The sequence below is a fragment of the Trichosurus vulpecula genome, chromosome 8 (assembly GCF_011100635.1).
Source record: "Trichosurus vulpecula isolate mTriVul1 chromosome 8, mTriVul1.pri, whole genome shotgun sequence".
Taxonomy (NCBI): Eukaryota; Metazoa; Chordata; class Mammalia; order Diprotodontia; family Phalangeridae; genus Trichosurus; species Trichosurus vulpecula.
Window position 1 is genome coordinate 35,556,057 of NC_050580.1, and position 23,021 is coordinate 35,579,077.

Here is a 23,021-nt window from a genome sequence, read left to right on the forward strand (position 1 = left end):
CTTGAGTGTGTCTTAGTCCATCAGTTCTCTGTCAGGAGGTGGATAGCACGTGTTATCATGCGTTCTCTTGGTTCCATTGTGTTGATCAGAGTTGCCAGGTCTTTTACAGTTATTTGTCCTTGCAATGTTGTTATTGTGTAAAATATTTTTTGAGTTCTGCTCACATCAGTTTGCATTAGTTCATGCAAATTTTCCCAAGTTTTTCTTCATCATTTTTTGCAGAACAATAGCATTCTATCACATTCCTTTACCATAGCTTGTTCAGTCATTCCTCAGTTGATGGGCATCCCCTCAGTTTCCAGGTCTTTGCCACCACAAAAAGAGCTGCTATAAATATTTTTGTACGTGTGGGTCTTTTCCTTCTTTTTTTGATCTCTTTGGGATACAGACCTAGAAGGGGTATTGCTGGGTCCAAGGGTATGCACAGTTTAATAGCCTTTGGGCGTAGTTTCAAATGTGCTTTCCAGACCAGCAGTGCATTAATGTGCCTGTTTTACCACAGCCTCTCCAGCAGCTGGCATTTTCCTTTTTTTGGTTGACTTTGTCAATCTGATGTTTATGAAATGATACCTCAGAATTGTCTTAGTTTAACTTTTTTTTTTTTAGGGAACAATTTGACTATTTTACAGCTATGAATTTGTGGTTATTTTAGGTGTCTGTATTTTATTTTGTTTGTTTTTTGTTTTGTTTTGAATTTTTTTGGCAGGGCAATTGGGGTTAAGTGACTTGCCCAAGGTCACACAGATAGTACATGTGTCAAGTGTCTGAGGCCGGATTTTGAACTCAGGTCCTCCTGACTCCAGGGCAGATGCTCTACTCACTGTGTCATCTAGCTGCTCCCAGAATTGTTTTAATTTTCATTTCTCTAATTATTAGTGTATTTAACAAAATAAATACAAAGTACAATAAAACAGATAAAGTTGCATTTTAAAACTTAAGTCATTATGCAGCCTGCAGGGATCCTTCGGTACAGTTCAACGGGCTCCATTTCTACTTGAGTTTGACACCATTGATTTAAAACAATTTTTCATATTGTTATAGATAGCTTTTTGAAAACTGCCTATTCATATCCTTTGACCATTTATCAATTGTAAAATAACTTTTATTCTTATAAATTCAAATCAGCTCCCTCTAGGGACTATCGGAGAAACTTGCTGCAAAGATTCTGTATATGTTTTTATGTGTATTTCTTGTTCCCCCTGTAAGCTCCTTGGGCGTAGGAATTGTTTCTTTCTTTGTATCTCTTGATTAGAGGTCCTCAACCTGGGGTCCACAGACTCTTAAGGGGTCTGTCGACGGATTTCAAGGAGTCCGTGAACTTAGATGGGAAAAAGTTACATCTTCATTTCAATAAAATTGATTTCCTTCTTAATCCTATGTATTTAATTTTATGCATACAAAAAATATTTTGAGAAGTGGTCCACAGGCTTCTTCAGTTACTGCCAGAGAGGTCCATGATACAAAAAAGTGGCTAAAAACTTTGCTCTAGAGTATAAAAACAGCTGTATTAAATGTAAATACTGGCCTTATGCTATTATGTTCTCAGTCTTTGCTGAACTCAAGAAGCTTTTTGACAGTTTAATTGCCTGATTTTCTGTCTTTTATAATATTGTTAAAACTTTTCCCATCTTGATTGCAAGTTTTTCAAAATACTCTGTACTAAAGGTATATTTAAAATGTTATTTATCCATGGAGACCTAAATTATGTTTCTTGTATTGATGCACGCCCTCTTCTCTTGGCTTATTTCAATTATTTTAATTGTTTTTAGGTCATCGTATTTGTGTTGGCCATTTCATTGCTTAATTGAATCAGGTCCAGGTTCTAAATAGTATTTCTTTCCTCAAGGAAGCTTTTAAATTGGTGTTTTTCTTTCCTTTTTCTTTTTTCAAATAAAGAGATTAATGATATTATTCATAGAAGTTGGAACAAAATTTAGTCCTTTGTTTTTGAACATATCAGAGTACTACTCTATTTCCTTTTTATCCAGTTTTTAAAAGCTTTATTTTGTGCATCTTTACAAATTTGTTTACCATCAGTTGTTTTTTAAGTGCTAGTAAAGTATCAGTTTCTGTTAATAGGAGGAAATGTAATGTTGAAGGAACATAGCTAGACTTGTTATCAATAGATATAAGTTGGAGTCCTAGAGCTTCCCCACATTAGCTCTGTGACCTTGGGTGAATAAATTCAATTCTAAGAGCCTTGATTTCTTGCTATGTAAATGAGCATGTTTGACTAAGATGATTTCTTAGGTCCCTTTCAAGTCTGACTCTTTGTGATGTTATTTAGAAGCTCACAACTATTTTCCACTTGACGTATGTCCAAGCTATTCAGATAGAATGTTTTCGTGTTTTCATGACATAATTAAAATTAACATTTATATATACATATATATACATATATTTTTTTTGTGTGTTAAAGTTGTCACTGATAAGAAATGAGCATAAATGAGAAAGTTCATTTCCTAAATTTTTTATTGAAAATTTATTGAACAATTACCTGAAGTAATGTAATGGGGGTTAATAAGGTTAATAAGGCATTTCCCTAAACAACTCGATAATGAACCTAAGCAGTCTGGTAACTTTACAAGGTATTGTTCACAATTGAGTGAAGGTACCTGGCTAAAGATCAACCTTTGTTAAGTACAAGCTGACCTGCTCTGAATCAGTTGATTCCCGTCACTTGTGGTGGTATCTGATTGGAGAACCAAGAGTCCTGCTGGCCATAGGAAATGGTTTCTTTCTTAAAGAAAATTAGATGTACCCTCACACTAGGATTTCAGCTCAGCCTAAAGCTGGAGATGATGGGTACCAGTTCTTTCCTAAACCATGTGGCTGTCTCCTAGGCCAGGGTTTTTGTCAAGCCTGAAGCTGCAAATGAACGCCCTTGTGTCCCACACAGGGAGCAGGATCGGGGACCCTTTGCATAAGGGCATGTTGAAAAGATTTCTGGGAGCCCAGTGGTGTAGGAGGGATGAGCTGTCTTAGCTACCAAGTGAGCTTCAGTAGTGAATGTCTTCAAGCAGAGGCTGGATGACCTTTGTCACAATTCCTGTTCAGTTATGGGTTAGATTAGATAGTGTGACATCCTTTCTGCTTCTGAGATTCTCTTGGTTTTATAGTTATGTTACTGGTAAAATCCACGCTTGAAGAATCATGCCCTTTTTAGGTATTATTCTGTTAGCTTTTTAATTTGTTATATCTCTTCATAATCCATTGAAAAGTAAATTGCCCAGCAGTTATTAAACACCTACTATATTCCAGGTACTATGCTAAGTGCTGGGGATACAGAGAAAGGCAAAACACAGTCCATGCTTTCAAGGAGGTTACAGTATGCTAGCAACTATGTTGTAAACAGGATACATACAGGGTAAATTGGAGATAGTCTCAGAGGGAGGACACTAAAATTAAGGAGGCCCAGGAAAGGCTTCCTGCTGAAGCTAAGGCTTGAAGAAAGCCAAAGAAACGAGGAAGCAGAGAAGAGGTAGGAGAGTGCTCCAGGCGTGAGAGAGAGCCAGCAAAAACCTTGAGTTGTAAGATATGTTCATTGGTATGAGGAACTGAGCCCCCGTCGCCTAAAGCCCCAAGGCTCAGGAGGGTGCTCTGAGGGCTGGGGATGGAAGTCCAGTGTCATTGAGTCATGGAATAAGGTTAGAAGACTGGGAAGGTAAGAAGGGACCAAGTTATGAAGCGCTTTGAAAGCCCAACAGGATTTTCTAACTGAACCTGGAGGTTCAGAGGAAGCCATTGAAGTTTGTTGAATAGAGAAGTGTTGTGGTGAGATCTATGCTGTGTGAAGATCACTTTGACAGCCGAGAGGAGTGTAAAAGTATTTGTTTCAAAATTTATCACACCTTTAAAAAAATTTTTATTTTAAATAAATCTCGATGTGGTTTTTTCTGGTTCCATAGAACGGAAAGATGCTGAAGGATGGGAGACTGTGCAGAGGGGGAGGCCTGTCCGTTCACGATCTACAGCAGTGGCACCCAAAGTTCCAGTCATTACAGAACCTCAGAGGTCAAAAGATGACAGTGATAAAGAAAATGTCCTCCTCTTTCCTATGGAAAGCCAGCAGAAAGGTGGATTTACTGGGGATGGTCCATCCAATATCGTAGAGTCTCTGCCCAAGGAGCCCTTACCGCCTTGTGAGCATCCTCTGGCTGAAAGAACCCAGGTAGGAGAAGCCCGAATCCCATGGCTATTTTTGTTTTATTGTAGTATATCAAATGATAGCAGTATTACTATTTGTGTTTCTTATCCATCAGTCAGTAGCTCCTTGCTAGTTTGTTAATATTAATAAATTTGAAATGCTTTAATTATTGGATTTGGACTCAAATCCTCTGCAAGTACTTCATCTTATCTTGGTGATAACTCCTAGATTTTTGAAAGCCGTGGTCATAGAATACAAACCCAAGTAGGACCTGCTAAGCTTGGAATATAGGCCAGGTGATAGACTGTCTGCAGGACTACCACTTGCAAATATTCATTATGAGATTGTTATGTTTTAAGCACATATAGAGGTGCTTATATGTATAAAGATAAAAAAATGGGGCAATTCCTGCCCATGAGGGGCCAGCAGGAGAGGGTTGCATAGACATATATGAGTATATTACCCTAACAAAGGGGCAGGTAAGCGGCACAGTGGAGAGAGGGCTGGGCCTGGAGTCAGGAAGACCTAAGTTCAAATCCAGCCTCAGACGCTTACTAGCTGTGTGACCCTGGGCTAGTCATTTAAGCCTGCTTGCCTCAGTTTCCTCATCTGTAAAATGAGCTGGAGAAGGAAACAGCAAATCACTCCAATATCTTTGCAAAGAAAACCCCAAATTGGGTCATGAAGAATTAGACACGACTGAATAAACGACTAAAGAACAGCCACACCAAACCCTAACAAAGTATGAAAAAGCTCATCTCAAGAGAATTGCAGATTGTACACTATTTAGCTTTATTGCTCTTGAAGATTGTCCTACTGAAGTACAGAGGGTACCTTGATTTGGAATCAGCCCATACTGTGTGCCTGGCACTGTGCTGAGGGATTGGGATGCAAACAAAAACAAAGACAGTCCTCAAGGTGCTTACATTCTAATGGGGGATGAGAGCACATAAAGGGGGCCAAAAGCTGGCTTTCAGAGTATCTGTGGGTGAGGACGGGAGGAAGGGGAGAAAGTAAGTATCTCTGTGGAGAGATAGGGTGGGTGAGAGAGCCCCTATTGCATGGTGGCTACGTTTAGCATTGTGTGTGAGCTGTAGTACACTGAGCAGTATGGCGGGACCAGAGTGTGTGTGTGTGCGTCTGTGTGTGTGTGTGTGCATGTGTGAATCATGTTGAAAGGCTAGAAAGATAGGCAGGGATCAGTGTGGGAAGTGCCTGACCCTGGAGGGAATAGGAAGCCTTTGGGACCTGCTGTAGTCAGATCTGTGTTTCAGGAGGTGACATATTTGAGCGATGTTCATTTGGCAGCCGATCGGATGTGGGTTAAATGTGAATGAGGTTGTGAATCTGAGTAGCTTTCAGAAGATGTCTGCCCCCTTGACACAGTAGGGAAGTTTGGTAGAGATGTACCCTGGGGAGAAAGACAATGAGCTCTGTTTTGGACATGTTGAGTTTGAAATACCTCTGAGGTGTCTAGTTCCTAACATCTGTTGGTGATGCAGGTAGCGAAGGAATGAGACTGGCTCTGCAGGTGGAGATCTGGGAATCAGTGCATTAAGATGATAATTGAACCCTTGAGAGCTGATGAGATTGGGAAGTGAAAAAGTAAATAGAGGGCCAAGGAAGTGACAGTTTTTTTTTGTAATGCAGCCAAGAAATAAATATTGAGCCTTTTCTATATAGATATATGGTAAAGAACACAGTTAAAAATTTTATTAAAAATAATTCATAGGGGCAGCTAGGTGGCTCAGTGAGTAGAGCACCAACCCTGGAGTCAGGAGAATCTGAGTTCAAATTCGGCCTCAGACACTTTACACACTTACTAGCTGTGTGACCTTGGGCAAGTCACTTAACCCCAATTGCTCAGCCTTCTCCCCTCCAAATTTTTTTTAATTTATAATTTTTAGTTATAGATGGGATATAATTTGATAGTACGTGATAGACAAATTTGTCTGATGGAGGCTTTCAGGGATAGTTTATGAAAAGTCATAGTAAGTTGCCCCAAATCGTATGCTAATGCTGTGCAATAAAAGTTGCTGAAGGTTCCCAAGTTCACAGTGATATTTGTTTTCCCACTGTCGATTGGAAGATCGAGTTTTCGTGTTTTTATCTTTTTCAACATGTTGTTATGCTTTTAGCATTGATTTTTCTGCTATAAATTGCATTGATCTTGTTATACACAATGTTGACTATATTGTAAATTGCAGTAGTGCTAATATAAATATTGCCAACAAGATTATAAACCATGGTGACTGTAGTATAAATAATGTTGATGGAACATAAGTGTCATGATGTGATTTAAATAATGTTTATGCTAAAATCAACATCATTGGACACCTCAGAGTTTGACCAATTGTGGAATAATAAAAGCCAGTTTATAGAAAATAGACAATTTTTAATATTTACATAAGAATCAGCATGATCATTTTTATGGCCTTTGCAATATGTACCTTTTTTTTAAAGGAATGATGTGACTGGGATTTAAATTTTAGTCCTTGCTTCTTAGTTTTATTTTTCTTTGAAATGATTCTATTTTAACAATGTAATTGTAAAAGCTATCTGTTCTTTCTCAGTACTTTTGGTTCAACTTGTAGATTAGATGTTACTTATCACATCCTTAAGATTAATTTTATTTGGAATGAATTTTTAAAAATGGATTTGTACTTGTTAAATTAGTATAATTCTTGTTGTTTTCATATTAATGATAAATACCCACAAAAGGGTATAGTAAAGTGAAGGAAATACATAAATATGAAGTATGAACACCAGGACAATCATACTCTAGCCTGGTATTGGTACTCTGGGATATTATGTCATTTTTAAGGGATATTTTAGGGCCTGAGAATTAATACTATTTACCCAGTTGACACTAATTTTACATACTAATTAATTCTGAATTAATACTGAATTCCATAGTGTTATTTTGAAGAAATCTGAAATATGTTATTTTTTCTTCAACATACTCTGTGTTTCTTATACCAATCAATGGCCTGACAGGAATGTAGAGTGTATCAGCAAGTTTTCTCAAAAGAAGTTGAGATAGTTATTTCACTGAAAACACCCAGATGAGAAGACCATATGACTTCATCTGTGTGAAAAACTCCTAGTATGGGATCCCTTTCCGCCAACACTGATTACAACCCATTTATGACCTGAAAGATACATCCTAGAGAGTTGCTTAAGTAACAGAGAGGCTAATTGACTTGACTGGGGTCACATATCTGTGAGTGTCAGAGATTGCCTTGGAACCCAAGTCTTCTGAATTCCAAAACTAGGCTGTATATACTCATCTACACTGTACCCAGCTTCTCCTCCACGTTGTGTTCCAGTTTCTTGCTTGATGGGCTTTGTCAGAAATGGACAAAATACTGACTGTGACTAGGTTTTATATTCTTGGTATTAGTAACAAAGGGCTTACCATTTTTGCACGAAAAGAAATTTGTTGTCTTTTTGAGAAAGCTCCAGACTGGGAGTTAAGGGACCTGGATTCCAGAGCTGCTTCATCCCGTCAGACACATACTGGCCAGGACACCAAGGAAAGGAATTCCTTTCTCTGGTTGTGAGGAAATCACTTTGTAAACTGTGAAACACATTATTATCATTCTCACTGATTCATTCTGCAAATGTATTTCTTTCCTAGTTCACAGTGCGTCCATCAGATGACGTCAGGAACCATGGCAATGGTTTAGCTCAGGAAACCTCTTTGCCGAATTCTTGTGAAATACCTGTGCTTCATGTTGGTGCTGAGTGCATTTTGGATCCGCCACAGACTGACCCTCCTCCTTTGCAGTCACCCACAGACCAACTTCCAGCGGAGAAAGCCCAAATAGAAAGTGAAATGGACCCTTCGGATATTTCAAACGTGAGTGCTAATAGATTGGTAAGAAGAAATTCTCAGAGTTGTAAGTAAATGTGGTTAAAAAGCATGATGCCTTTATTGAAACCATTAAACATTATATGCTGAAGAAAACATAAGCCTCTGCATCTTCTTAAGTCTCAAAAAGTACATTTACACAATGGGAATTTGGTTTTATGAACCACTTTTCTTTTGTCATTTTACTAAAATGATAAGCCATTGAAAAATAGTCAGAAGTGATATATGTTTTAAAAAAAACAATGGATAGTCTACTGTAGGGAGAGATGCTGAATGAATTTATGCGTTTTTTCTGTTTTTACTTAATGAATGCTTTCAAATCTAAAATTTATTGTTTACTAATTTTAAATAATATTAATGCTGCTATATTTTTAGGGCAGTTGTAGTTCTTGTTAAGAAAAAATTATAGGCCTGTGTGAAAATTGATGCTCTAGGTTTTAAAAGAAAAAAATTAAAATTCTAAATTTATTATTTAGCTGAAGTGTAAAATATTAATAGCAGAAGTGAATCATGCTTTTTAAAATCATCACTTGTTTAATTATCAGAATGCTGTATTCATGACTTCTTAAAGGCTGAAAAGTAGGAACAAATGAGGAAAGAGTTAGACATGTGTTTAAATTGATCAGAATTGATTTTTCCTTTTTGCACAGGTAAATGGGAATCTAGAGTGATTATTTCATATATGGATTCAGTCTGAAAGTAAAATCTTGGAAAAAAATATAGTTCTTAAGTACTCATAAGATAATTTTAAGATAAGATTTTTTAAGTACTTGCTTTTTTGTTGCATTTACTTAAGTTATTCAGCTTCAAGTGGAATAGTAGAAACTTTGGTCTATTCAAGAGTTGAATTGATATTTTAGAAGCTAAACTATGAAGACCTGCCTGTAAGGGGGTTTTATCTAAACCAAGATCAAAAAAGAGTTGGTTTGTGTTATTTTGACTGAGATACTTCTATTTGTGGCTATGATTAAGTAACTTATTGTTTAGACTTGAAATGGGAAAGTGTAATAAACTGCCACATTGATGAGAGGACCATTTTCCTCTTTTCTTTCTGATTATTGTCAAATGATCTCTTATAGTTAAGAAGTGATCTCTCGCCCTTGTGTTTTATTTAGCTAAAATACAAGTAAAGAAATAATTGAATGAGTATTTTTCTATATAAAGTCAACCTTTGCAAGCACTGAAAAAAATATCCTGTTAAGAAATTTGGTTGCCCTGTTTCTATACACTGTTCATTGTGAGGGCTTGTTTTATGGAAAATTTAAAAAAAAAAGTGAGGGATGCAAAAACTTATTTGAAGTTTAGTGTTGATGAAAAGAATAAAAACTGAATTGTCTTGTTGATAGTCCGAAGGTATGATCCTATCTAGAATTAAGAATCATTTGAAGATTGCAGTTACAGAATTTAGCCACAGTGATTGGGCTTACAGTACATGTTTGAGGGAGATTAATTCAATTGCATATACAGACATTCTATATCTTTCTTTTATCATGATTCTTTACATGCCTTTAATCTCCTTGTTCTCTTTGATTATTTGGAATATTTCATTTTCCTTTTTCTTAGTTTGATTATTACATAATTATGGAATGATGAATGAGAAACTTTAAATTTGTTTTTACTTATGGATTATCTAAAGTGCCTTATATGATCAAGTCATTCCATGCTGAATTTTTACAAATTACAGCTTTATTGTAGTAATTCTAAAACCCATATGGAAATGTCTGGCTTCGGAGATATTGATAGTGCCAGTCTTCAAGGATATATGTAAACTTGTGGCACGGTAGGCCGAAAGACCACTTCTTACCTTATTGAATTTTAATGATTATTTTCCCATAGGAGGGAGTGCTCCTCTTGTGTCTCATTATGTAGAGGGGTTCTTTGGTTTTCTAAGGCTGTGGCAGTGCAGCAAGTTCCCTGGCATGTCCTAGTTACCTAGAAAAGCTGACAGTAAGGACCCAGCAGTGCCAGTGATATGAAGATCAGCCATGCTAAATTTGGGGAGAAGACCAGACCTTCAGCCCCTATGTGGGAAAACTCTTTTCTGTACAGCAACTCATGAAAGTAATCTCCTGAGATTTTTATCTTTATCAGTGGAGAGAGGAATTCCACATGGATGAAAATCACAAGATTATTGAAGTGATATTGTTATAGATAAAACTCCATTTGTGTATTTTAACATATAAAATTTTATTTGTATTATAAACTTACAACTTACTGAGTTACAATTATAACCATAATATTATAACTTAATGAATGCATTTAAATTTATCACTTTCTATTTTGAAGTTTTATGTATCTTAGCTAACTGAATTCCACAGTTTAGATTTCTGTTAGCTTGAAAATGAGTAGAATCCATGTCTAGTACATGAGAAAGTAAATGCTAGGTTACCCTCGCAATGATCAATGATTTCTGGTTTATTTTACAGTCGATGGCAGAAGTTCTTGCTAAAAAGGAGGAGTTAGCAGATCGCCTGGAAAAAGCCAACGAAGAGGCCATTGCTAGCGCAATTGCCGAGGAGGAGCAGCTGACTCGGGAAATCGAGGCCGAGGAAAACAACGACATTAACCTGGAAGCGGACAATGACAGTGATTTTTCTGTGAGCACACAAAGTGGTTTTTTGTATGTATAGGGTCGTAATTGCTTGTTAAAATGTAAACAATGTATTGAATTTGGATATCTGTTGAACCAATTACAGACCTTTTAAAGCAAACTGTTTCCTAAAGAACAGGAAAGAAGATTTTGGTGTTTTGGAAAAAGGATTTGGTATTTGAGCTATAGTTGCCAGCAAGAAGTGAATTATGAATAAATTAATTTTATGTGCAAGTCATATCATATGTAATTTGTTTGTCCAAATTCCTAGTTGATGGAAATAGAATACATTTCCTCTTGAAGAAGGTACCTGCTCCTTGGAGGTAGATTTCATGGATCCTAGCAAGAGATAAAGGATCCCTTTACTTGGCTGCATTGATGGATCTGTGATGTCCTCTTTTTAGATATTTGCTCCATAGATGCCACCTGTCCTTGCCCACTCCATCCTATGTAAGGTTTGCTGGTGTTCTCCTGTAAATCCTCTATAGGGGATCCATTCAGTATGCTGGGTCCTTCCTCTATAGCAAAGTTCTTAAACTTTTGTGAATCATGGACTCCTTGGGCAGTCTGGTAAAGCCTATGGATGCCTTCTCAAAATAATATTTTTAAATACATAAAATATAGTACATAAGATTACAGAGAATCTAATTATATTGAAATAACAGTTATCAAATATATAAAAACATTCATGGACTTCAGGTTAAAAACTCTTCAGTCTAGGTCTCTAGATCTATTGAACTCACATGCATACAAATGGAATGTTCATGGAATATAGTGCTTATCTCTTGTTTTCACCATATTTCCACCTTCTTTTTCAGTTGTATATGTCTATGATTACAAGCTATCTACTGCTTTTTTTTGTGCAATTCTTCATTAGTAACACCTTTCCAGTCTTCACACCCCTAACATAAACCTCTCTATTACCCTTTGGCTGACCCACCATTTTAATTCTTTCAAGACTTTCAGTGCCACGACTAGCAGCCGTTCTTCATCATCACTGGGAGAATGTTGTTGTTAAAAGCATGGGCCTTTGTTTCAGGGAGAATCTTGGATTAATTAAAATTGCTGTGCAGTTTACCAAAGATAAAACAGGCTTCTTTCCTCCTACTTGATTGTAGATACATCATAGTGTGCCTGTTGGTAGATGAATTCTGTGGGCTCTCTATCCAGGTGCATAGCAAAATCTGGATGGTTGGCATTCTTCATTCACTTGGTTTTTCCTGTGTGAATACTTGACCTGAACTCTTCTCAGTGGTTTTGAAACTCAGCAAGCATCGAACCTGGGGTTTGATAAAGTGCATCAGTCTTTATCAAAAAGTCATTTATTAAGCCTCTCCTCAGTGCTCTGTGCTGGGTATCTGAATACATGACCAATGACTGCTCTCCAGGAGCTCACGCTTCAGTGAGGGAGAGATTAAAGACAGGATGCACAGATTGTTCATCTTTTTATTTTATCTTTTTGTTTTTCTAGCTTCATTCTTAAATGCTAATAGCATGATTTGATTGAGTTGGGCCTTTTGCAAAGCTTCCTTTAAGCTTGTCTGTTCCGTTATTCCATCTAGCAGCTTTTATCCAGGAATGCTGCTCCTAACCTTCCATTCTCCTCCTTAACTTTTGTGAAGTTTAGGTTCTAAACTGGTGCTAGCATTGCCTGACATGTCAGTCAGTTAGTCAGTCACCAAGTATTATTAAGCACTTCTTTGTGCCAGGCATTGTGCTAGGCATGGGGATATGAGTATAAAGGATAAACCAATGCCCACCCCAACAGACCTTACATTCAAATGAGGAATACAGTAAGAACATAGAAAAACATACAGCACACATGTAAAGTGAAGAAATAGAAATATGTGCAAAGTTATTAAACTCAAGGTAGTTTGAGAGCAAGGGCACTAGCAGCTGGGAGGATCAGGAAAGGTTATATGTGGAAGATGGGTCCTGGGCTGCATGGAAGAAAGGGAGTCAGGGAGGAGAGAGGACATTCGAAGCATGAGAGAGGCAAGTGCAGAGCCTTGGAGATGGAGACAGAGTATTGTGTGGATGAGGAGCAGAGAGAATGCTAGTTGGTTTGGGTCACAGAGTGTAGGAGGGGCATGCCCAATGAAATAGGAAAGACAGGTTGGGCCAGGTTGTGTAGAGCTTTAAAAATCAAATAGAGCCCTTTATATTTTATCCTAGAAGCTCTAAGGAGCCCCTGGAATTGAGTTGATTGAGTAGGGGAGCTCAAGGAAAGTTACTTTGGCAGCAGTGTGCAGCAAGACATGGGGCAGGAACAGAGAGTCAGTGGGCTGTGGTGGTAACCAAGGTGGAAGGTGTGGTGAGCCTGCATCAAGCTGGTGATGAGTAGAGGAAAAAGGTCAGAAGCAGCAAGAGTTGGCAACTGATTTGATAAGTGGAGTGAAGGAGGATAAAGCGTCCAGGCCAATACGGAGCATAGGTTTGTTTTTTCTTCTCTGGAAGTTCCCTGTATATTTTGTTACTTTGTCTTCTGTATTCAGAAGTTCTGGGCAGTTTTCTTCTTGTTTCTTGAATTGTAGTTCAGATTTTTTGACTTGTGTTCTTTTGGGAGACCTATAATCCTTAAGTTGTCTTTATACATCCTGTCTCCAAGATGAATATGTTTGGTTTTATAGAGATCATGTTTTCTCTTTATATTATTACTTTCTGTTTCTCTTCTTTCAGATTATCTTTCACTTCTGTGTATTTGCAGGTATGATTGACAAACTACTGTCAGTGATATCTGAAAAATTGTGGCGAATAGGAGAGGTACTTCAGGATTAGAAAATGGCCAGTGTTGTTCATGTGTTCAGAAAAGGGAAGAAGATGGATTCCATGAAATTGTGGGCCAAAGGACTTGACTTTGATTCCTCATAGAAGCCTGGACCATGTTATTAAAATGATGGTTAGGGAATATTAAGAAAAGGAAACTCTTAAGAATAGGTCACACCAAAGTTATCTCATTTCCTTTTTTGACTAGATTACCAAACTGGGGATTAGGTCTGGGGAATACTGTAGATACATTTACCAAGATTTTAGCAAAGCCTTCATTTGACAAAGTATCTCTTGCTATAATTCTGGAGAAGAAGGAGAAGTGTGGGTCATGCAATAGTACGTTTAGATGTGTTTAGAATTGATTTAATGACTGGAATAAAAAAGTAGTGATTGATTGTTCTATAGCATCTTGGAAGGAGATATTCAGTGTATTGACCCAGGGATCTGTGCTTGGCTCTGTATTGTTTTATATACATATACATACATACAGACATATGTATAGATGTACATATATGTATATACACACATACACATACATACACACATATGTATGTATGTATATATATATTTAAACATATATATGTACACACACACACACACACACACACGCCTTTTGTTTGAGTATCATTCTTTTCCAAATTTGTTTCTCTTCTCTCCTCCCAAATTATCCTTCCCTTGTAACAGTGATTTAAAAAAAGGGAAAAAAAAGAAAATAATTCAGCGAAACTCCTTTATTCCCAGTTGTTGAGCTTTTCCCCATTCTTCAGAATCCATCTCATCCTATACCATCTCCTTGGAACATTCATTCTTTAGAACTATCATAGCCATTTTGTTTGTACCTCTCTTGTGGACTTAGCAAGTTCTGCCATGTATTAGAATAATGTATATACATGTGTCTTGTATCCTACAAGATTATAAACTCCTCAAGGCAGGGATACAGGATGCCTCCCACACCTTTGAATGCCCTGCAGTGCCTCACAGTGCCTTTCTCAAAGGGTCTCAAATGTTTGTGAAATGATGGGGGAAAATGACTTCATCTGACCTTGTATTCAGCACTCCACACCCATAGTCGTCTCTTTCGCTATGAAGGGAGGGAGGAGGCTTTCCTTATCCAGGACCTCTCCCAGTTATTATAATAAGGCTCTTTGACATTCTTATTTTCCTCTGTTTGATCCTTTTTGTATAATGAAAAATGGGTAGTGGTCTGTGCTAGGGGAGAAAGTCCATGAGATCACAGCTCCACCAATGTATAGTTAGCCTGCCCTAGAACTGCTGCTTTCCTTACCCCATTTCTGTTTACATGGGGATAGTGGATGGAGCTCTGGCCTTGGCAGCCAGAGGTCTTGCCTTGACTTCTCGCTAGTCATCTGTCATCAGAAAAGCCTTCCCTTTGGGGGCCTTAGTTCTCTTTTCTATAAGATGGAAATATTCCTCCCCCATCTAACTTACACTGTTGTTGTGAGGGGCAGACTTCATCAGGCTATAAGGTCCCTGTAAATGTGAGCTTTTGGGGGCCTGTTATTGGTATTTCTTTATTTAATCTCTAATAGTTTATTCTTTCATTTCAAAATCAGTGGGATTTAAGACAGGTGTTTATTACAATCACCTGAGAAACTATTGTTTAGGAAATTTAATATGGACTGTTAAAACTGTGTTTCAATTTATAGCTTTATTGTTTCATTACTATATTTTGCACTGTTAAGATTTTTACTAAAGCAACATTCTAAAATTTTAATTAAATGAGATTTTTTTTTCTTTCTCCAATTTTGGTTAAGTCAGATATTTGAAATTCTATTAGGTTACACACACACATACGCACACACACAGAGTACTAGCTTAGAATTTTATTTGAAGATTTGTATTTAAATTTTCCTTATTATATTTCAGGCTAGTGTAAGCAGTGGAAGTATATCTTTCTGTGGCATGTCTATGGACTGGAATGATGTCCTTGCTGATTATGAAGGTATATATAGCAGGCAAATGTGCATGTGCTATGCTTATAAGTAGAGATAAACTTATTAGAGTTTCTTTTTTTTCTCTTTTTAAAAGTGTTTTATTGTTCCTTTTGTTTTTATATGAGAGTCATTTCCCATTCCCTCCAGATTGAACCCTTACTTCTGAGAAAGAAAAATAGTTAAGTAGGTTTGTTAGAGTGACCACATCTGGCTGTGTATAGATTTTAAGGGTTTGAAAAGAGCCCTGGCATTGTGGTATTTGTACTTTGGAGGGACAAGCATTCATTCTCTCTGCCTTGAGAGACATACAGACTATGGTGATCTTTGGGCTAGAGGGCAGAATTGAATCTTGCCTAGGAGTTTGATAGGTGGGTGTCCTGCACGAGACAGACTGAGAGTTAGGGGTGAAGACTGTAAGATCTGTGCAGCAGCACTAGGCAGTGTCTCTCCCCGCCACCCCTGAGCTACTCAAGACATCACAACTTGAGCTAGGAAGGACTGGTGAGCAGGATGTCATGACTGAAAATGGGAACAAGAGAAGAAATTAAAAAGGGAACCTGAAAGGAGGGCTGTGAAAAACCACAGTCAAGGTCAAGGTGTGCCATCTGTGAACAGGCAACTTGGACTGGAGCTTTACTTATATTCTCTTCTCTTTCCCCAGCAATAGACACTATAAAGTATACTTTGCTTGCTTTATTTTACCTAAATATTTTCTGTATCCTGATTTTACCTCAGACTAGGTTGGTATTACCTAGAGAGACATAAAACTTTAAATTAACCCAAAGAGCCCATACTTTTCTCCAGATCTTAGGAGATTTTTAGGTGAACTCTGCACTACTGTGATTTTATTACCAACTTTTTGTCTAATGTCACTGTAAAACAGCTGAGGAAGGGGCAGTACTGACCAGAGGACCATTGTATTGCCCCTTGAGTTAGTGCCTTGGCAGGGTGTGGCTAATGAAATCTCCAGCCCCACCCTGGGCCAGGTCCTCATCATGGCACGCTTAGACTGTTTCTGTAGTTCTCTGGTTACTCTGCCTTTCTCAAGTCTCTCCTCATTCCAGCCTGTCCTCCACTCAGCTGTCAAATTGATCTTCCTAAAATATAAGCTGACCTGGTTACTCCTCTCCCCCATCCAGTTCCTTCCCCTGGTTCTCTGCTGCCTAGAGGAATAAACATAAAGTCCCCTCTGGATTTTAAATACTGCCCCCCCACACACACACACACTTGTCTACTTCCTGTTTCTCCAGTATTCTTACTTCTTACAACAGCCCTCCCTCTCACCATCCTGTGACACTGCCTCCTAGCTCTCTTTCCCCTCATCCCCATCTCCTAACTTCCTTCAAGACTTGGCTAAAATCCTGCCTTTTGTAAGATTCTTCCCAAGCTCCATTAATGCTACTGCCAGTTGGTCAGTAAACATTCATTAAGCACCTACTATGTGCCAGGCCCTGTAGTAAGTGGGGGTACAAGTGCAAAAAGAAAATCGCTGCCCTTAAGGAGCTTACAATCTAAGGGAGGAAGACCCCACCCAAAAGGATCCTGAAGAGCTGGGGAGTACAAGGAGGGAAGGTGCCCAACTGGGGGTCCAGGTGGAGAATTCAAAAGTCCCAGAGTAGGAGTCCTGCAGCCAGGTGAGAGAGGTGGGAACGTCCAGCCAGAGGCGCTTTGGAAGAGAGCGATGAGGTGGAGCAGCGAGGCCAGACTGTGGCTTCCCTCTGTCCCTCATCTCCAATCTGTCCCTCTCAGCTTGCTGCCTCCCAATTAGCCTGTGAGCTCTGTGGTCTGCTGCCTCTTAACCCCGGGGGCAGAGTGGAAATGGGAAGCCTGGGGGAGATAGACAAAGGGTTATTGAGATTTACTCCACCCTTCTAGATGGGAGGAGGGAACAGAACAGATTGAGTACCTTCATGCCACTAGGACTGCTAAGCAGCACCATAGTGCACAGAGTGCAGGCCCTGGAGTCAAGAAGACTTCTCTTCTGAGTTCAAATGTGGCCTCAGACACTTTCTAGCTGTGTGACCCTGGGCAAGTCACTTAACCCTGATTGCCTCTGTTTCCTCACCTGTAAAATGACCTGGAGAAAGAAATGGCAAATGATTCCCACTATCTTTGCCGAGAAAACCCCAGATGGGGTCACAAAGAGTTGGACGTGACTGAAAAACAGCTGACCAATGACAGTGGCACCCAGCGGTGTTCATATGTGTGTGTCTCATGGTGGACACGTGTATTTACGCAGAGCTTGTGCATTTTGTGTGTGTATCTACATATTTATTTGTGTGTTGCAGGCGTCACGTACATCATTTTCTTGATTCTGCTAATTTTGTTCTGATGTTCCGGATGTTCAAACATCTAGACCTGGAATGGCCCTCAGAGGGAGGTCACCTTTTCCAACTACCTAATTTTATAGATGAGGAAACTGCCGTATAGATCTTTGATCTTCCCGTGTGCATGCAGATTCCTTATGTTCCTTATTTATTACCCTTGCCTTACCTGAGAGCACGAGGGCAACTCCTGTTTTTTTAGAGTTAGCAGGATATAATACAATAGGAAGTTATAACATAACATGATAGGATGTTCCTATTCCAAGTGATTTATTGTGAAAAGAAACTCATAAGTGAATTCAGGCAAGATGGTGAAGTAATTTTCTGAGTGTGCTGTCCCCTAATTATAGCAAATAATAGAAGTGAAAAGCCCCCAGCTTCAGAAAACCCATGATATCAAGAAGAATATAACTGAAAGAACTTGTCACAAGGACATTTTTTGCAGCTCAATGGACCAGCTCACACATCTCTCACTTCTCTCTCTCTTTTCTTTCACCCCAAATGACCTTGCTCCTCCTGGCCACCTCTTCCTCTTCACTTGTCCCTCATGGTTAGGGCAGAACTGAACTTTCAGGTACCAGTTTCGAAATTAATCCTTTTATAGCAGAAGGGAGGAGTTTGCACCCTGCTCCCAGAGTGTCTGGTGGCCTGATCACTCTGTGGAGCTTATTCCTTTTCACTTAGCCCTCCTTATCCCACTTTTTTTTCCTGTAAGAATTACTTTGTGGTGAGTTTTTTTTACTCCTTCTTTCTTGACATTGTTGAGTTTTTGTTTTCTGGGGGCTCTTACTTGTATTATTTAGTGTGGTGAGGGGCGAGTTTCCAGTAGAATATCTGTCACTATCCCATCTTCCAAGAATTCCTTTAGAGTATCTTTTTACAGTAAATCATTGAGTAGGAATAGATGTTGTCTTTTCAACTAGTCAGTTTAAAAGTCATGATTTTCAAAATGGTATGTTTAGACAAGGTTGTTCTCTAATAATAAAAACAACTGATTTTTAACTTGGAACAGCTCGGGAATCATGGCGTCAGAATACATCCTGGGGCGATATAGTTGAGGAGGAACCTGCCAGACCGCCGGGACATGGGATTCACATGCATGAAAAGCTTTCCTCGCCCTCACGCAAAAGGTTTGAGCTTTTAGACCTGATTTAATATCCTTTTTATCGAAAGAAACTGGCCAGTCAAAAGTATTAAAAACAGTTGTCACTTAATCTTTTAAAGCCCTTTGCCCCCGAAAAAATGCTGACACATTCAGAACTGCATGACTAAAATAAATAAGATGCAGGCAAGAACAGAATTTATTTTCCAGTAAGTTTAACTGCTGATTTGAACATAGACTTTTTTCATTGAATCTTCTAAAGTGTTTGTCCCTTGTTTCTTCCTAATGTGTCAACAGGACAATTGCAGAATCCAAGAAGAAACATGAAGAAAAACAAATGAAAGCCCAGCAGCTAAGGGAAAAACTGCGTGAAGAGAAAACATTGAAACTTCAGAAACTGTTAGAACGGGTAAGCTTCCTTGTCCGTGTAGAAGGGAGTTCCTGTCTTGGAGAATGTGGTGACTGGTTCTCGAGCTCTGGCTTGCTCTCTTATGCTCTGTCAGACCCTTTGTCATGTCAGCTTCTTCTCTGGGTCTGCTGCCCTTGTCTTTACTAGCTCCAAGCCATCCTCCTGCAGCTGCCTTGCTAACTGATCACATCATGCCCCTGCTCAGTGACCTCTAGGATCAAACATAAACTCTCTTCTCAGTGTTTAAAGCTCAGTATAACCTGTCCCCTTCCTACTTTCCTCATCATGTGACATCACCACCCACTTCAGGGCTCTCTACAGTCCAGCTGCTCTGGCCTATGGCAGCTCCTGGAACACAACTCTCTGCCTTTGCCCTCACTTTCCTCCTGCCTTCTCACCACTGTACTCTTCCTTTCCCTCACTCCTTCAAGACTTTGTCAGTGGGCCTTTCCAAATGACCTTCATCTCTTCTGTATGATATACCCAATTATTTACAAGTCGTCTCTACCATACTAGAATGTGAGTTCCTTGAGGGTAAGGACTGTGGTTTTTTTGCTTTTCTTTCTTTCCCTAGCACTTATCACAGTGCCTAGCATTGAAGTGCTTAATAAACGCTTGTTAACTAAATGAATGTATTCACAAAAACTAGAATGAATTTTCCAGCAAGTGAAAGTAGATTTTATTTACTTGGATCTATTTATATTAATAACTGATATTTATATGCTGCTTTCTCTTCTGCATAGATTTTTATATAGTGTGTCTTAATTGATTCTCACAACAGTGCCAGGAGGTGGATGCTTTAGGTGTTTTTATTCCCATTTTAAAGATGAGGAAACTGAAATTTAGATTAAGGGCTTTTTACTCATGGTTGCTGAGCTATTAAGTATTAGCATTAGAATTTGTACCTAGGACTGCTTGACTCCACCTCTGTTACTATACTGGGTCATTCTGCCTCTTCACTGAGGTAGGTTATAGGTCAGGAAAGTACGTTTGCACACTGTGTCCAAAGGTGGGTACACAGCATGGACAATGGAGGGTTGATGTTAGGTATCTAGGAGTCTTTAGCATGTAAGAGAGAAGCAGAGCTAAGATCACAGAGTAGGGAAGAAGGAGTATGGCCAATCCAGAGAGATCTAGAAAATGTGCCAACCCAGGTCTGCTTGGGGAATCCAAATAAAAAACCAGAGTGAGTCATATTTCCAGCCCAGGCCAGCATAAGGAGACAGACAGAGAGGTCTGTGGACTTTGGGGACAGAGTATGGCCAGGGGTCTGATGCCTGGAGCATTCCATTGCACGGGAAATAGAAGAGGACCAAGTCTGTGCCTTGGGCAGAAAGAGATCCAAGGGGCATACGGGGGACATCAGCCTCATGCGTGACGCAGGGACAGGTGTCAGCCGGCAGTTCTGTGATTCATTACCCACTTGCTGGTTACAAATCTAGGGCAGACTAAAGATACATGTGACTAGGGGTAGTGTCCTAGGCTAAAGGATCATTGTGAGCTACAAGCTGTGTAATGAGTGAGGAACAAGAACAGAAGCAAGTGGTACTGTGTGGTTCAACTCTGGGATCTTGGTAGATGTTAGTTCTGATCTCCAGTATATTCTGAAGGTACAATGGCATAACTGAGGTACAGATTGCAAGCAAGAGGTAGCTTGAAGTTTTGTCCCTCACAACCAGCAGGTTGATTTCCAGTGCCTGGGAGCAACTGAGTCCAACAATGGTCTCCTGGGACTCCAGTCATTGACAGACCCAGGTTAGGAACTTGCGGAGCTCAGACTGAGTGGGCAATGACTAGACTTTTATCTGTATCACATCACTATGAGATCACCCGAAAGCCTATTAGGCCCTAGCCTGAACTGTCCCTGAGACTGTGGAATAATACAGTGCTCCTTATCCACAAAACACAGCTAAGGACTGAAGAGGACAAAAGCTGAGCTCAGACATTCCCCTCAGATGTATGCATGGCCTGTCCTTAACATAAAGTCCAGAGTCATGAAGTAGTTGTAACCAGAATGGCCTTTGTTTTCTTTGAATGGCTCAGCTTGCCTCATTGAGCCTCTGGACACTGTGGCTTGCTCTTCCGGGGCAGGAGGCCCGGGGAGCATGCCGGGAGGCAGACGGCTTCCTGTGTGGGGAGTCATGGGGCTGGCTGAGGGGAGGTGTTAGCTCCAGAACCTGGTCTACCCTAGGGGGAGGAGCCAACTCAGGAACCAATCGGCCCTGGTCATTTGGGCGGAGCTTGATGATGTCAAAAACCCTATAAGAGGGGAGAGGACAGCTTGAAGACTCTCTCTTCCTTTTCCGGTTGGAGCCAGCGACAGTTACAACGACAGTTACAGAGGCAGTTACGACAGTTACGTCAGTTACAGCCACAGCGACAGACACAGCTGAAGCAGGAGCTGCCAGTAGCAGAGCTAACCTACGGGAGAAAGCTGAACAAAGACTTCAGGCCATTACAGCGACAGTTACAGCGACAGTTGGAGCCAGAGGCAGTTACAGAGGCAGTTACGACAGTTACGTCAGTTTCAGCCACAGACACAGCTGAGGCAGGAGCTGCCAGTAGCAGAGCTGATCTACGGGAGGAAGCTGAACAAAGACTTCAGGCCAGTGGGTAATCTTATTACCATCGAGGGGGAAGCATGATTTTGCTTTACGCAATCATGCTTCTCTGTAGCCTCCTGGTTACTCTTGCAAGGCGTACTTATTGGGCCTGGAAGATTATGATCAACATATCAAAATGGGGCTTCTGGTTCATGGGTTGGTTACTGTGGAGCCTAAATAAATGTTTTGATTCTTCTGCCTTCTACTTTGAGAGTTTCTTATATCCGGCGGTTCCGAACCTTTCAGACATGTTTATGATCCTCTTTGAGATTATAAACTCTGTCCTCCTGATACATTTGGCGTCACGAACAGGATCGCTAGGTATAAGATCTCTATTTAGAAGCAGAACAATTCCAGAGGAAGAGATAAATATCCCAGGATGGGAGGATCCATTTTATTCCTCCCTAGCAAAAGAATTGGCTAAAAAAGCTGGACCCTGTGAAAACTGGGAACCAAGGCTACGGAGAGGAGATCCTAGGGATTTAGAAAAGTGTTTACGAGAAGTTGGGATTCAGTCAGGGGCATCACTATCTAGGCAAAGCTGGATAGTGTTATCAGCCTACCGGCTAGTATACGAAAGATTGAGATTAAGTGAAAGACATGGGGGCACTCCTACCCCACAGGAAGAAGGGAAATCTCAGATAGCAGAAGACCAAACTGACTCAAATGAGAACTTTTCTATTAATGTGGCTAAGAGCAACAGGAGACCAAAAAAGCCCAGAGTGCATTTCAACCCAGCCCAGAAAGAGCCGGCTGAGGCACAAAACACTACTGGGGTTCAGGATGTGCCTCACACAGAGAATAGGAGATGGTTAAATGATCAGACAAGGGCTCGACCCATACAAAGGAGGAAGACAGAAACCCGAGGTGAAGATTCAGTTACAAGGGAAATTCAGGAAGATTTCTCACCGCAAGAGGTCACAGATATTTTGAGTAGATTCAGCCAAAGAATAGGAGAACCATTGATATCTTGGATGGTAAGACTCAGTGATCAAGGGGCCGGTGGAATATCAGTAGATGGGACAGACTGCATGAGATTCATAGGTATCAGCCATGATCCTCTAGTTCAACAAGCTTTTAGGGAACATCATCAGCAAGGAGATGGTGATAGCAAGACTACTCTGTTGGCATTAGCCGCTGTGGGATGCAATAAGAGATATGATACTGATTCTATGTGGCCCACTGAGCACAGACCCTGGTATTCACTTAGAGATTGTATCATGAGACTAAAGGAGGAGGTAATGAAGA

At 39.8% G+C, this 23,021-nt stretch overlaps 1 protein-coding gene across 3 annotated transcripts in view; it reads left to right on the plus strand.

Annotated features, from left to right (window-relative positions):
* The window catches only part of SCAPER (S-phase cyclin A associated protein in the ER), a 422,044-nt gene that overhangs the window by 98,139 nt on the left and 300,884 nt on the right, over positions 1 to 23,021 (plus strand). For all 3 annotated transcript variants that reach the window (XM_036734646.1, XM_036734647.1, XM_036734648.1), the window contains 6 exons: positions 3,909 to 4,171; positions 7,788 to 8,009; positions 10,448 to 10,618; positions 15,268 to 15,343; positions 18,672 to 18,789; positions 19,059 to 19,170. In XM_036734646.1, coding sequence (XP_036590541.1) covers positions 3,909 to 4,171; positions 7,788 to 8,009; positions 10,448 to 10,618; positions 15,268 to 15,343; positions 18,672 to 18,789; positions 19,059 to 19,170 — 962 coding nt within the window. The remainder of the gene's footprint in view (positions 1 to 3,908; positions 4,172 to 7,787; positions 8,010 to 10,447; positions 10,619 to 15,267; positions 15,344 to 18,671; positions 18,790 to 19,058; positions 19,171 to 23,021) is intronic.